The sequence below is a fragment of the Plecotus auritus genome, assembly GCF_963455305.1.
Source record: "Plecotus auritus genome assembly, chromosome: 8".
Lineage (NCBI taxonomy): Eukaryota > Metazoa > Chordata > Mammalia > Chiroptera > Vespertilionidae > Plecotus > Plecotus auritus.
Window position 1 is genome coordinate 165,017,463 of NC_137782.1, and position 15,922 is coordinate 165,033,384.

General features: G+C 37.7%; 1 protein-coding gene across 5 annotated transcripts in view; it reads right to left on the reverse strand.

Annotated features, from left to right (window-relative positions):
• Positions 1-15,922, reverse strand: part of NCOA1 (nuclear receptor coactivator 1) — a 175,322-nt gene that overhangs the window by 20,385 nt on the left and 139,015 nt on the right. For all 5 annotated transcript variants that reach the window (XM_080683458.1, XM_080683456.1, XM_080683460.1 and 2 more), the window contains exons 14-18: positions 14,011-14,128; positions 12,419-12,587; positions 11,105-11,419; positions 5,331-5,432; positions 2,633-3,035 (exon numbers count right to left, since the gene is read on the reverse strand). In XM_080683458.1, the coding sequence (XP_080539584.1) occupies positions 2,633-3,035; positions 5,331-5,432; positions 11,105-11,419; positions 12,419-12,587; positions 14,011-14,128 (1,107 nt within the window). The remainder of the gene's footprint in view (positions 1-2,632; positions 3,036-5,330; positions 5,433-11,104; positions 11,420-12,418; positions 12,588-14,010; positions 14,129-15,922) is intronic.

Below are 15,922 nucleotides of genomic sequence, written 5' to 3' on the forward strand. Positions count from 1 at the left end.
AATAGTCTAGAAAAATTTGTTTCCAGAAATAAAAGGAGGTATACTCTGCCATTACTGTTGTCTCCATGTCCTTCAGTTACTTTGGTTGGGCCTATGTTAAGCTGAAAGATGCCAAAGCAAAGGACTAAAGCAAAGTTAATGTGTTCATCTTTTGGCTTTCCCATCATCAATTAGCACAGGGACCGGCAAACTTTTTCTGCTAAGGGCCAGATAGTAAATATTTTTATTTTGCAGGCAATAAGGTTTCTGAAACAACTATATAATTCTGCCGTGTGAAACCAGCTGTAGTCAATATGTAAACTATATGAGCATGGCTGTATTCCAATAAAACTTTATTTATAAAATCATGTGATGGCTTTCCCCGCCCCAAGAAGACTTGCTTTGAAATGGCTGGAACTTTTCCAGAACTTGAATTTGTACCAATACAAAGCCTGGTCTTGAAGCCTTCTACCAGGCTGCTGACCATACTGGAGGCAAACTTTCACCTTAGAAGAGTGGAAGAAATTACAAACATTTTATCGTTAAGTGTTCTTGTGCTATCCAGAAAAACAAACAACTTCCTCCTATTATTTTAAAGCAGTTTATGGAAGAATTGAAAGTCCTGCCATTTCATTTCAGTCTGCAACTGGATTAAACTACTATTCTATTGTACCCAGCTTCTGGGTTTTGTTTGTAGTATGACTGCTGGCTTTATCAAAGTAAGATTCTTACTTTGTGAAAAGTATTTTTTGGTCAATCAAAAGGAGGGCTGGAATAAAAATCCGGGTACCAGATACAGCATCAATGGTGGATGGCAACATATCCGGTTATATTGCCTGGTAAAGAACAAAGGTCCACCAACTCATTACTTCCATCACTGTGTTCTACATATTGACATTCAAGAGATCAATAACTAGAAATCTTGTTAACTTCGTTGGAACTGGGGCTGTGAGGCACTGCTTTGAAACAGTTCTCCTTTATTAGCTTTCCAGAGAAGAGGTATTAAAGAGCATGACTGAAAATGGACAGAAGTACTATTTTTATAAGAGAAATAAAATCCTTGGGGGAATTTATTAATGTTTGGCTTACTTGTAGTTAGTCCCCCCTCCAAATAAACGAGGTAAATCTTTTGATTTGCAGCTCTGCAATCAATTTCATGAAGGCCAAGCATCTGTCTGCTGTTTTGGCTAGGTTGCCATTTTAGAAGGGGAGTAGGTAAATAGATAACTATAGGAGTCTTTTAATGTTGGAGGAAGTCCTTCTGCAAGCTAGAGTAATGTGAAAGTCATGAGAAATAAAAGTCTTTTGAAGGCCATTCCTGTTCAGGCCATCTTCTAATGACACGATGGATTTATAATCCTTTTGCTGCCCACACAGATACGTGTCAGAGAAACAAACCAGCCAAAGATGACTTCATTGTCTTGAGGACAAGGGAGCTGATGTGGCATAATTTTGATTAAAATGTATTAGAGGATTCTGGTGCTCTCTGATACAAGTCTCCCTAGACAATTAATAGTCAAAGGATTTTAGCATTTCTTGCTGTAAGAAAGAAAAGTCTAAATTAATTTGGCTATCAAAGTTGGTAAGTATACTGTCATGTCAAAAATCTCTATATAACTTCACTATTTTATTCAAGTCAAACAGCCACCTTCTCGCTGATATTCATGTTTAAGCAGCCTTAAAATGTACTTTTTCTTTCACTTATAATATCAAGGAATTTATTTCAATTTTTTTCAGAAGTTTGCCATTAATTTTGCATTAAAGGTTGATTAAACATGGTGGATTAATCAAATGTGTTTTATTGCCACTACCTATTAGAACGTCAAGGTGATAGAAGTAAAAGAAGATACCATCACCTAGGACAAAGAGAATGAGAGACAGACTGTGCAAATGAAAGATTCAAAAAGAAAGTCCTTTTAGCCGAAACCGGTTTGGCTCAGTGGATAGAGCGTCGGCCTGCGGACTGAAGGGTCCCGGGTTCAATTCCGGTCAAGGGCATGTACCTTGGTTGCGGGCACATCCCCAGTGGGAGGTGTGCGGGAGGCAGCTGATCGATGTTTCTCTCTCATCGATGTTTCTAGCTCTCTGTCCCTCTCCCTTCCTCTCTGTAAAATATCAATAAAATATATTAAAAAAAAAAAAAAAAAAAGAAAGTCCTTTTGGAAGCCAGAAAGTTGCCTAATATGGCAGGACTAGCTTTCAAACTAAGCAGCTAAGAGTGGTGACACCAATGAGAAGTCTGAGATACTTTGTGAAAATTATTTATCCTTATATAAACTATCAGAATTTTCAACACAATTAAAGAAACTGTATCCAAATTTTGAGTTAATGAACTTAAATCCATTGTCTAAAAAAGACTTTCATTAGATTCTTATAGGGATCCATCAAAGAGAGTAAGAAAATAAGATAATGTGATTTGTAGACACATCCTTATGGATCTTCTAATTTAATAATCTTAGCTATCAAACAGAGATACAAGCCTCAAATCATTCAAGAACTTATTGGCAAAAGGTGAGTCTGGAGCGTGGACCTCCTGACTCCCACGTGTCTTTCTTCCTTAGCACACGGCTTCAATGTCACTGAACTGAAACACATAGAAAGAGACCTGGTGTAGTACTTATGAAAGCAACAATGTTGGCTGGGATCCTCATACCTGATCCTGGATACTGGAAGACATTCTGCTGCATCTGAGGATTGATTCCAGTGCCAAACTGTCCTCCCATGTTCCCTGCCATGCCTCTGTTCACCATGCTGTTGCGGTTGGCCAAGGCTGCCTCAGGGTTTGCTGCCAGTTGTGAAAATGGGCTGGTAGAAGCGGGTGGGGTTCCTGGATTTGTACCATAGTTTGGTGGGTAGGGGAACTGCTGCGGAGCACCCTGAGGAAGACGGGGGTTCCCCATTTGAACTGGCAGTCCAGATGAGGGAGGGAGGTTGTTCCCAAAGCTTTGTTGCCTCATGAGCATGGCTCTTTGCTGCTGGATTAGCTGCCTCTGTCGGTGCTGTTGGCTGTACAACTCCCGCTGGCGCTGGGCCAACATTTGGGCATTCAGGGGTGGCTGCAAAGGAGGAAAAATTCTTCACTTATTATAATAAATATAATCTCTACCTATCCTGGAAAGCTTACAGGATAAAGTCCAGTAGCTTGGGGCAACAAAATATGTAGCAATTATCAGTATACAGAGGAAAATAAAACTGAAAGGGAACAAAAACTCTTAATACTAGTAATCACAGGAGAGAAAAATAATTAAGTAAAATTTATAGATTAAAGGTAGTTGAGAAATGCTAAAACACTATTATTGACTGTTAAAGTGGTTAAATGCAAATTCTCAAAAAGTCACACAGGATTGAGAAAAGTCAAAGAAAATACGCATTGATTAGTATTATAAGTCATGAAAAACGATTAAAAGAAACATTAAAACCAGAGAGGAGAGAAAGAAATGTGCTAATGACTTCCATCTTATCTGACATTAGGTTGTTAGGAGATTTCTACTTTTCTATTTCAAAAAAATTACAGTTTTCCCTTTTTCTCACGGAAATAATTTATTCCACTTTACTTAAATGAATAAAATGTGATTTAAATTTTTCTATATATTTTTCAGTGTTTTCCAAATTATCTATAATGAATATATATTATCTTTATAGTTAAAAAACCTACAAATGCCATTAAAAGAGGAAAAATCAGAAACCCAGGATCCAATGACTAATAAATTATCATTTAAAAGGAAAATAATTAGAAATAAAATAATAAACAGAAATAAATGGAACCATCTATTTTATCTTTTTGTTGCAGTATAATATCACTCTAGGTATTAGAGTGTTTTAAATAGCTATGATATTATGAATGAAGAAAGAAGTAACATTAGGTTGAAATCACCTTTTGCTCTAATTTGCAAAGCAATATGGCATGTCAATAAAGCCTGCCTCAGAAAATATCAATTCAGATTGAGGATCTGATTAAAGCATATGGCTCCATTAAAATTAAATTGTCGCCCTAACCGGTTTGGCTCAGTGGATAGAGCGCTGGCCTGTGGACTAAAAGGTCCCAGGTTCGATTCTGGTCAAGGGCATGTACCTTGGTTGTGGGCACATCCCCAGTAGGAGGTGTGCAGGAGGCAGCTGATCAATGTTTCTCTCTCATCGATGTTTCTAACTCTCTATCCCTCTCCTTTCCTCTCTGTAAAAAAATCAATAAACTGTATTAAAAAAATTAAACTTGTCAGCTGAAACCGGTTTGGCTCAGTGGATAGAGCGTCGGCCTGCGGACTGAAGGGTCCCGGGTTCGATTCCGGTCAAGGGCATGTACCTGGGTTGCGGGCACATCCCCAGTGGGAGGTGTGCAGGAGGCAGCTGATCGATGTTTCTCTCTCATCGATGTTTCTAACTCTCTATCCCTCTCCTTTCCTCTCTGTAAAAAATCAATAAACTGTATTAAAAAATTAAACTTGTCAACTAGATATAGTCCAATCTAGAGCAAACTGTGACATATGCGTTTCTGGTAGAAATCATCTTTATGTTAATTCCATAATAGGGTCTTGTTTCCTTACAACCTAATTACCCTCGCATGAACTAACCCCGAGATTTATAAGACATAGAAACTCAAATCTGGATCCATAAAGATGCCAACATCTGCTGCTTACCAGCAGTTTCTCTCAGTATTTATTCTTTTGGTTAGTGTTGGCTTTTTATATTTGCCCCATATCCATCTAGGTCCATTTTATGGAGAAAAGAAGAATTTTGTTTGGATCCTCTTTAGAGTCCTTCATCTCCCAAATGTTTAAGAATTTGGTTAAGAAATCAAAAAAGTGGTTGAAGCAAAAATATTAAACTATGTGTGGAAGTTAAGATCTAGTTAACACTTATAAGGCTACCCAGTTCTTTTTATGTTTAAAGTTCCAATGGCTCTGTGTTCATGTATAAGGGTCATTCAAATAAATAAAAAATAGAAAATGCTGATGCTCAGACGGACCTGAGAACACAAGATAGTTAAGATAACTCGGCAATGTGACACAGTTTGGATCAGGTTTCAGGTACCATTCATACAGTCTCATAGTTTAGGCTTCTTATTACTAGCACTATTCAGAACAGCAATAAGAGTTTTCTACTTAGTCCACTGGTATCTAATAGCAGTGACAACAATAACAATAAACAAAACAAAGAACCCTCAGCTTTTGATCAAATATCAGTAAGGGATATCACAGATTCATTATAAATTCATTCTAGAAGAGAGCTACACTTATAAACATCATTAAAAGATCAGCTCACAGATCATTTCTAAGACACTCAAGTCAACACTTTAGGAAACATGGCTTGGATTAGAAAAGTACTAACAGTGTTTGGTTTGCTCACATTACCTGAGGTGTAATTTGCTGCTGCATGCCTGATCTCATATTGATGCCAACAGGAGCATTTGCTGCAAACTGGTTCAAGATAGCTTGCCGATTTTGGTGTATCAACTAGAGAAAAATGGAAAAAATGAGATATTGTATTTCTACATGAAAATATAGCATAGCCCTTAAAGGTAATACAAACATTTGATTACTAACAAGTTTTAGTGTTGCACGTTTAGTAAGATATTCTCCATGTTTATCTGCCAAAAGGCTGGTAATTCCTAACATAGTTCCCACCTACACTAAATATGGCAGAGCATTTAAAAGTAGAATACACACATGCACATATATGTATGCACATAGGTACATGTGTGTGTATTACACTTTCAAATGTTCTGCCATAAATGCTCTACCACTAAAATACACAAACACACAAAGGCATTTATCGCACTTTGAAAAAACACGTTAATACTTAGTTATTTCAGATAAGTGTAATGTTGGAGAGAAAAGCTCTAGGTCATAAAATTATTGTGAGTAAAAATGTAACTATACAATTGGGCACATTCTACAAAGATCTGGAAGATAAATGGAAAGGTTGATGTACTTCTCACTTCGAGGGTGCCTGTCTAATGGGTACATATCTGGGGAAAATCCAACATGATTTCATTAGCTGAAGAGAATTATGTAAGAAACAAATGGTCTGAGAAAATGAACTATTTATTTAACTGGAAGAAGTAATTACTTTAGACCAGCAGTTCCCAAATTGGTGTTCTAAAAGAACATTGTTCTGCAGGATATTAATAGATGTGCCAGGAAAACAGCATGTTGTGCTGTATTAAGTACTGGGAATGATGGGTTACACAAGGTGAAACAGATTTCTTTACTGCAGTAATCCTATGGGTACACTGTGGGTCTCCAAGAAGGGGATTGACCAGGGGTGGGCAAACTTTTTGACTCGAGGGCCACAATGGGTTCTTAAACTGGACCGGAGGGCCGGAACAAAAGCATGGATAGAGTGTTTGTGTGAACTAATATAAATTCAAAGTAAAGGAGCGGAGGGGAGAGCAAGAGAACCCTCCGCTCTTTTGGCTCCGCGGGCTGGATAGAACAGCCGAACGAGCCGGATCCGGCCCGTGGGCCGTAGTTTGCCCACGGCTGGGATAGACTATGCAACTTATTTATCACCAACTTTTTTTTCTGACATATAGCCATTAACAGTATCTCCTAGAACAATCTTCTGTGGAACACTAGTTTGGAAGATGCTATCTATATCAGGCTTAGGGTTCCAGGTCACAGACATGCCTCAACTTTATCAGGTAACAAAACAAGCGTCCTTGGAGGTTATACCTCCTTATAAACTATCTATAGCAGGGGTGGGGAACTTTTTTTCTGCCAAAGGCCATCTGGATATTTATAACATCACTAGAGGCCTGGTGCACGAAATTAGTGCACGGGGGCGGGGGTGTCCCTCAGCCCAGCCTGCACCCTCTCCAATCTGGGACCCCTCGAGGGATGTCTGTTTAGGGCCTAAACGGGCAGTCGGACATCCCTCTCACAATCCAGGACTGCTGGCTCCCAACTGCTCACCTGCCTGCCTTCCTGATTGCCCCTAACCACTCCCCTGCCAGCCTGTTTGCCCCCAATTTCCCTCCTCTGCCGGCCTGGTCACCCCTAACTGCCCTCCCCTGCAGGCTTGATCGCCCCCAACTGCCCTCCCTTGCAGGCCTGGTCCCTCCCAACTGCCCTCCCCTGCTGGCCATCTTGTGGTGGCCATCTTGTGTCCACATGGGGGCAGCCATCTTGTGTGTTGGAGTGATGGTCAATCTGCATATTACTCTTTTATTAGATAGGATAGAGGCCTGGTGCATGGGTGGGGACCAGCTGGTTTGCCCTGAAGGGTGTCCTGGATCAGGGTGGGGGTTCCCTTGGGGTGTGGGGCGGCCTGGGCGAGGGGCTTGTGGTGGTTTGCAGGCCGGCCACGCCCCTCCGTGACCCAAGCAGAGGCCCTGGTATCTGGGATTTATTTATCTTCTACAATTGAAACTTTGTAGCCTGGAGTGGAGCCAAGCCTCCTGCTCACTCTGTGGCTGCAGCCATTTCTGTTGGGATTTATTTATCTTCTACAATTGAAACTTTGTAGCCTTAAGTGGAGGCCAAAGCAGGCCAGGGCTGTGGAAACTTGGCTTCCTCCATCACCGGGGGCAACCCTAGCCTCCTGCTCTCTCCAGCTCTGTGGCTGCCGTCATTTTTGTTGGGATTTATTTATCTTCTATAATTGAAACTTTGTAGCCTTAAACAGAGGCCTGGTCCAGCCAGGGTCTGCGGAAAGCTTGGCTTCCTCCATCGCCGGGGAAACTCAAGCCTCCCTCCTGCTCTCTCCATGGCCGCAGCCATCTTGGTTGGGGTTAATTTGCATACTCGCTCCTGATTGGCTTGTGGGTGTAGTGGAGTGATTGTTAATTTGCATATTACTCTTTTATTAGATAGGATTAGTAGAACTGTCTATCCCTATGGCAGTTCTACAATGTTTTAATTTTTAAAACTTGGTTTTAAATCTTGATATCTGGTAGGGCAAGTTCATCCTCATTCTTCTTTAAGGTTGTATTCATTCTTCTAAAATAAGTTTTGCATCTATTTGTCAAATCCTGTGTTGAGATTTTGATCAGAATTCCACTGAATCTATAGGTTAACTTCAGAAAGACTGTCATCTTTATAACAGCCTTGAAATCAACAAATACATTTTACTTGTATCTTCTTTTTGACATTTAATTATGATTTACTTTTGCATATTGTGATATATGTTGAAATTATATTTTCTAATTGCTTGTTGCTAATAAAAAGGATTATCATTAATTTTTATTTCTTATTCTTTTATCTAGAAACCTCGCTGAACTTCTCTATTAGATCTAAGTTCTCTGTAGATTCTCTTGGATTTTCTATGCAAGCAATTGTATTACTTGTATATGATAATTTTGTTTCTTATGTTTACTTTCTATATTTCAAAATTCTTAGTAGGTTGATGGTATTCTTTTTTTTTCTATACTGATATGAATTTATTCACTTAAAATATACAACCTGTCATTTAATGGAATTTAAGACAGAAGAAAAGGTAGATGTTCCACTTTAGTTCACCAATTTGATCCCAACTGTGAATTTACCTGTATAATTTTAAATAATTCATTTAAACCTTAATTTCTTAATTTTATCAGGTACTATTAATGCCAACACTGCCATTTACTCTCCTCTTCTTCTTTGATGACAGAACAGGATTTTATTCAGCTAATTATCCCAAATCACACATCTCCACGAGTACTCTAAGTCAATCCTTGCCAACAATTGGTTAAAGGTGTACAAGTGATTCAGTTCTGGCTAGCCAAACATGTGAAGTCTTTTTTTGTTTTCCCTTTTTTGGGAGTGGGGGGTGGGGAAGTGGGGAAGAAGGGACAAGAGCCTTCTGAAAGTTTCATGGCTTTTAAAGCAAGATGCATAGGAAAAAGGTAGTCTTGTTTCCCTTGCTAGATAGTTTTGTTTGCATGTGGTATTTGTAACCATGGTAGCCATTCTTCTAGTTACCAAGGATTACAGGGTAAAAAGACAGAAAGCACCTGGGTCCTTGATAACATCCTTAAGTCTCTGAAGTAACCACACCTGGACATGTCTCTATTTTGAATCATCTCAATATTTGAGTAAAAATATATTTTTTTGTTTTACTACTTTGAGTTGAGCTTTCCTTTTTCTTTATTGCTGAGATAAGCCTTGGCCAGACCTCCCTCACACGTAGAAGACTGCAGTGAAGAGCCACTATGGACTGAGTACCCCACTGCTGAACAGAAGAACTTATAGCCCTGAACCCAAAGAACAGGTCTGGATATCGTGGCTTGTGAGGTAGCAGAGCTATTGTTTTACATGGCAGTATATGTTGTTTTTGTGTAGTGACATATCTGGAGGCTTAAAACATAATGTGCCCCAAATTCTGTATTTCTCCAGCTTGATGGATATTTATTTCACTTTGTTGGGCTACCAAGATCTCCAAACTTTGGACATGATTCCATGATATTTAAAGGAAGCACAGAGGAGTGATGTTGACCTATTTGTGTCCTTATTTCAGATACATTCTTTGCATGACTACTCTGCTTATCAGCTGCTTTAGAGCAAATCAAAGCAAAAACAATTTTTTTTTTCTGAGCTAAGTATGAATTATCATTTCATCTAGTCAGGAACCTGACCTAGATTGTTGAAATGGTCTTGCTCACTGAGCCTGTAATTGTAGACAGTATTTACTGAACTAGACTCTGTGAAATGAGGAAATCAGCATACCTACACTTTCCTCTCCTTTTTTGGTTTAGCACTTAGTCACTTACTGCTGCTAACTTTTGGGTATTTATATATTAAATACCCTAAGCTGACTCTAAGTTCTCGAAGTTGCCTGTGTCATTCTTTCTTTGCCTTCCTCACAATACCTATCATAGTTCCCTTAAATATGTTTTATGAAAGGTTAAATACAGAGGAAATATTAAGTATTTCCTCTTCTTATGTATCTTACAATGAACAAGCTATAACAAGAAGTAGCTTATCTTTAACTTATTCTCAGAACATATTACTATTCCTTTTCTTTCGCTTTTCTTCCTTCTCTCCCCGTAATTCCTCTTTGAATCCTTTATTCCACCCCAAGATTTACAAAGTTATTCCTTTCTTTGTTATTCTACCATTAAAATTTTTTCCCTATCTCATCTCTCCCTTTCTTTCTCCCTTTCATCTTTTTAAGTGAAATGAAAGTACATTAGAGTATCTATTATATTTATTGAATATAATTTTATAGTAATAGCTAGCATTTATGAAATGCGATAAGATGCCAAGTATTATGCTAAGAGCTTTACATGCATTATCTCATTTAATGCACACAACCACCTATGAGGTAAAAGAACTAGTTACTGGAATCTTTTTATAAATGAGGACCCAGAAGCTTTAAAAGGGTAAAAAAAATTGATTGTCGAACCACCTAAGTTCAGGTTAGCACTAGGATTTGAAACTAGAGCTTACTCTTACCACCATTATATCATACTGACTTTCTAATTTATCTCCTTTTTCTTCCTTCCTGAATTAGTAAGGCTCCAGGAAATATCATTAAATACTTAAATAATCTGAAAAAATACACACATATCATTTAAAAAAATACAGAAGGATTAACACGAAGAAAGAAAAATCTACAGCCCCAGTCCCACTTCTCAGAGATAATACTTTTAACCATTTGCTTTTTGGCTCCTGATGATTCTCTCTATACCTGCTGCTTATACAGACTTAAATATTTATGCCACTATAACTACTCATTACCTGTCATGAGAGAGATTTAACTCACCCACAGCACCCGACACCCCCAAACTATTCTTTCCTCATGCTCCTAATATAATAACACCACTCCAATTTCAAACAACATAAATAAACTTCATTTTCTGTTTCAATAATCATAAACAGTATTTCCTGATATTCTATAAATTAAACTGTTTCTCTTTATTGATTTATTAATTGTATGATGTTCATCCTAATATTTTTCATCTCAAAAAACAAGATGGACTGCTTTTAAATTGTAGGTCTCCAAGTACTTTGTTATGAGCCAGCAGTCTTTTAATTGAATGAACACATCCCTTTTTCTTATCCTAGCAAACCAAGGGTGGTGTTCTGAGTCTTTCATAAAGGCCCTGGGAGTAAACTTGACACCTTTGCTGTAGCAACTGGGCTGTCTTATTATAAAGAGAGCACATACCTTTAAAAAGTATCGCCTGCTAAACAAGAGCACTCACCTGCTGTTGCCCCTGTAATCGCTGTTGAAGTTGAAGTCGAAGTTGATTGGGTGCAGCTGGAGGTCTGTTTAGAGTTTGCCTGGGCTGCATGCCCATGCCAGGTGAAAAAGCGCCTCGGGGAGGTGTTACTTGAACAGGCATAGACCCCAATGAAGGTTTTTGCCTGACCATGCCTTGGAAAGGACTAGTGAGATTGGCAGTAGGTGAAGGAGAAGAATAAGGCTGGGAATAAAGGTTGGGTCTTTCTTCCAGCATTAAAGGTGGTGTTGCTTGTTGTGGTGGAAATCTCTCTGATAATACATCTAATCCACCTCCCTGTTAGAAAATAAGCGAGGCTATTTTACACATATGTTTCTGCCAATAAGTGACATGTTTCTCTATGTAACTTGGGATTTGATAGCATCTCTAGAAAGTTTCATCATAATCTATTCATACTGAATTCATGAAGCTCTCCAGAAGTTTACTACTTAAAGGAACTACCTCTGAAAGTTACTTTTGAAATGGGGTAATAGATTAACTGAGATGTTTATATTTATTTATTTTTAAAAATTCTTTATTGTTGAAAGTACTACATATGTCTCCTTTTCCCTCCATAACTGAGATGTTTAAAATCTCAGTAAAGAAATGAAAATGCAGTTAAAATGAAGATCCTAAATCAATGAAATGAAGCAAAAAGGTTTAAAAAGAACTTCATTGCAGAGCCTAAGAATCAACAAACTTTATATTTACTAGGGTACTACAGATGTAGCTTACTAAAGGAGGGATGAGTCAGGCATTTTTCTACCTTAAATATAGAATGCATGTTTTTACCTTATTTGAAAAAAATTCATAGTTCACCTAATAGAACGCTGTACAGGTGGGCTTTCCTACTTGTTTGCTATTACTCATTCTAAGAAAAATAATTTAAATTGTGACCTGTTGTGTGTGTGTGTGTGTAACTAAAAAGAGAGTTTCATGAAGCATAACTTCCTCTGGACATTGAAATATGGAAAATATAGGTTGAAAACTAGCATGAATAAAGGATATATTAAATCCTAAAATAAGAAGTGATGATATGAATCTGTATTCCATTTTAAGGAGAGCTTTTAAGATTGTTTCATAGTGAAAGGCTAAGACTTTCTAAAACTATTATTATTACTACTACTACTTTGTGTAAAATCCCATTATTACCTATTACCTATTATATATTTTGTTAACTTCCACAAGGGTAAATTATAAAACACAGTGAGAACATTACTGAAAAATCTTGCTTAAAAACCATTTTCTAGCTTCTCAGGGACAAATCATTTAAATAATGCCAACTTTAGTACATACCTGAACAAGTTTGTCAATTCCCAGAGCTCTGTCTAATTCAGCCAACTCAGTTTCATCTTTGCCACTGAGGAAAGATACCAGCTGTTCCAGAAGAGCCTTCTCATCATTTCTTCCTTCTACTGTTGTTGGTGGACAGAGAAGCTCATCTAATTGTGAACTAATACACTGGCTGCAGAATTAAAGGATACAGTTTAAAACTGTAGAGCAAATAATTATTCAATCTTAAGAAAGCAAATACAATATAAATATACATGCAAATCTAGTTCTAGAAAATTTTCTGATACACTTAATGTGCAGAAATTTATGAACATATTTTCATTATTTTGCCAATCACTGAACTTTGTCTCCATATTCTTCATGTTAGCTTACAGAACTACTCTAAAAATTAACCAAACAGTTAATAAAGGGAAAAATAACTTTTAACAAAAATAGAAAATAAAAATCTTAAAATTTGTTCTGCCCTGGCCGGTGTGACTCAGTTGGTTGGAGCATTGTCTGGAACACCAAAACACTGGGTTCGATTCCTGGTCAGGGCACATACCTAGGTTGTGGATTCCATTCCAAGTCATGGAGCATATAGCAACACAATCCATCAATGTTTCTTTATCACATTGATGTTTCTCTCTCTCTCTCTTCCTCTCCCTTCCCTTCTGTCTAAAAATCAATAACCATGTCCCCAGGTGAGGATTGGGGGGAAAGATTTATTCATTCAACGGGTGCTATTAATTATTGATAAATGAACCACAATCAAAATAGTATACATTGCATTACCTAACATTCAAGGATGATTAGATCATATTGATAACATTACATGATTGCCATTTTAAAAAGAACTCAAACTAGAAAAATGAAACATGCTTGGTATTAAGCAATAAAACAAATAGTTGATTACATGTAGAAAAATATGTAATCTAATCCAAACCAATATCAAATGATGCATAAAACGTAGGAAGATATAGAAAATAGTACTAATATAATAATACAATTATAGGGATTCTTCTCTGGAGAAGGTAAGTGGGAACACATTTCATGTATTCACAGTTAAGGCTTTAAACCACACTCAATACAATCCAGTCACCTTTTGGTTGCTATATCTGAAATGTATTCTACGTTATGGAATAAAGCTACTTGTGTTGGTTAGAAATTAAATTCTAATCAAGATGGACATGAGTAGATATAGAAAGTATCTTCCCTCCTTATACCCTCTTGCTCTAAACAAAGAGAAAAATTGGACAGAATAATTACCTAACTAAAAGCTCAAGAGTAACACAGTTGTTGTACTGAGGCCGATTCATTCATATGTCCCAGAAACTTTATGGTAATCCATCAAAGCAAAGTTAAAAGATAAAAAATAAACCAACAGCTGCATACTGCATCAATCTCCTGGTGATTACAATATACACCAGTCTTGCAGTCATGCAGTAAAATATCTGTTTAACTCCATCTTCCCCATCCTTTTTTTTCATTATCAATCACTTCTGTCAACATCTAACGAAATACCAATGTATCCTGGAATCCAGTTTGGGAAAAGTAGTTCTTTGTTGTGGAAGTTGGTATCTGATACTTTACAAAATGGAAAATATATTACTCACTCTTCTGGTTTGTTCTGATTCATAGCTGTCACTGTATTATTTGTCCATGGAATCTGATCACCTGTTCCTGGTTGTCCAAACTGGTTATCAATTGCTTCCAATTCCAGCTCAGGTAATCCTGATGAAAGAAGCAAAGGTAAGAAGTCAGTGTCACAATGGAAGATAAAATGACAATATTTTTCAGAAGTAATATATAGTACAATAGAGTGAGATTTCAATTATATAATGTTACCTCAATGATACAGAGGTCACTTATTCAGAAACTTAAACTATCTAGAAGGTGGCCACATAATGAGAAATGACAAAGTGAGAAAAGGTCTGTGAATCTAAGAAAATCTGATGTTAAAAAGTTTGCACATAAGTTGATGTTACCATAGGAGAATCACTCCAGACTATTGGAAAAATTTCAAAGATAATTATAACAATTTTGGTTAACTGATTTTTCAGTTTACAGCACATCAGAATACCAGTATTCTATAAGTAGGGACAGTGTTATTATCATGGTCTGAGAGCCGTAAGCAAACGGTAAAATATACTGTATGAAAGGCACAAACTAAAGGGCATAGCCTCTAGGGTCATTCAGTAAATTGACAAAGCTCTATAGTTGTTAATCTGAAAATATAATCCTATATAATAAAGAGGTAATATGCAAATTGACCTGCACGCCCTCACATCACAAGATGGCCTCCCCCACATCATCACAAGATGGCTGCCACAAAGATGGCCACCCCCACGCCATCACCAGATGGCCACCACCACATTGTCACAAGATGGTCGGCAGGGGAGGGCAGTTGGGGGTGACCAGGACTGCAGGGGAAGGAAGTTGGGGGTGATCAGACCGGCAGGGGAGCAGTTAGGTGTCAATCATGCCGGCAGGGGAGTGGTTAGGTAATCAGGCCGGCAGGGGAGCGGTTGGGGGCTATCAGGCTGGCAGGCAGAGTGGTTAGGGGCAATCAGGCAGCCAGGCAAGCGAGGGGTTAGGAGCCAGCAGTCCTGGATTGTGAGAGGGATGTCTGAGGGGTCCCAGATTGGAGAGGGTGCAGGCTGGGCTGAGGCACACTGCCCCCCCCAGTGCATGAATTTCATGCACCAGGCCTCTAGTAGTATAATAATTGATGCTTATAATGATAAATGAAAAAAGAGATTGAATTATGTTTTTTAATGGAAGAAAACAGTATATGCATTTTAGAAAGTTTTTTGGGGGGAATTTTTTTGAAAGCTTTGATTATTTATGTACCACTTATGTAGGAAAAACACTGTAAATAAACAAATTCTAGAAATGTAGGGACTGATAAATAAATTATGGAATATATAGTTATAATGTGCTGTTAAATGAAAAAAGAGAAAAGCATAATCCAAGATATTATGTTCAGAATAATTCTACTTTTACAAATTATTTCATATATTAACACAAAATAATTCTGTTAGGCTATCTCTCCTTGGTAGATTTTAGGTAGTGAGATTAAGAGTAACATTTATTCTCTTTTAAGATTTCTAATGATTGCTTATAATTTATAAAATGAACATATATTAAATAATTAATCATTGTATGGGCTGAACTGTATTCCCTCCAAATTTATATGTTGAAGTTCTAACTCCCAGCACCCCAGAATGTGACTGTATTTAGAGATGATTAAGTTACAATAGGGTCGTCAGAGTGGGCTCTGTGACTGGTGTTCTTATAAGAAGAGGAGATTAAGACACAGACAGCACAGAGAGAGGGACTACCAACCATGAGAACACTGCAAAAAGGCGGCCATCTGCAAGCCAGTGAGAGAGTCCTTAGAGAAAACCAAACCTGTCAACGCCCTAACTTTGGACTTCTAACCTCCTGAACTGTGGGGAAATAAAGTTGTTGTTTAAGCCACGCAGTACGTGATACTCTGTTATAGCAGCCCAAGAAGACTAATAC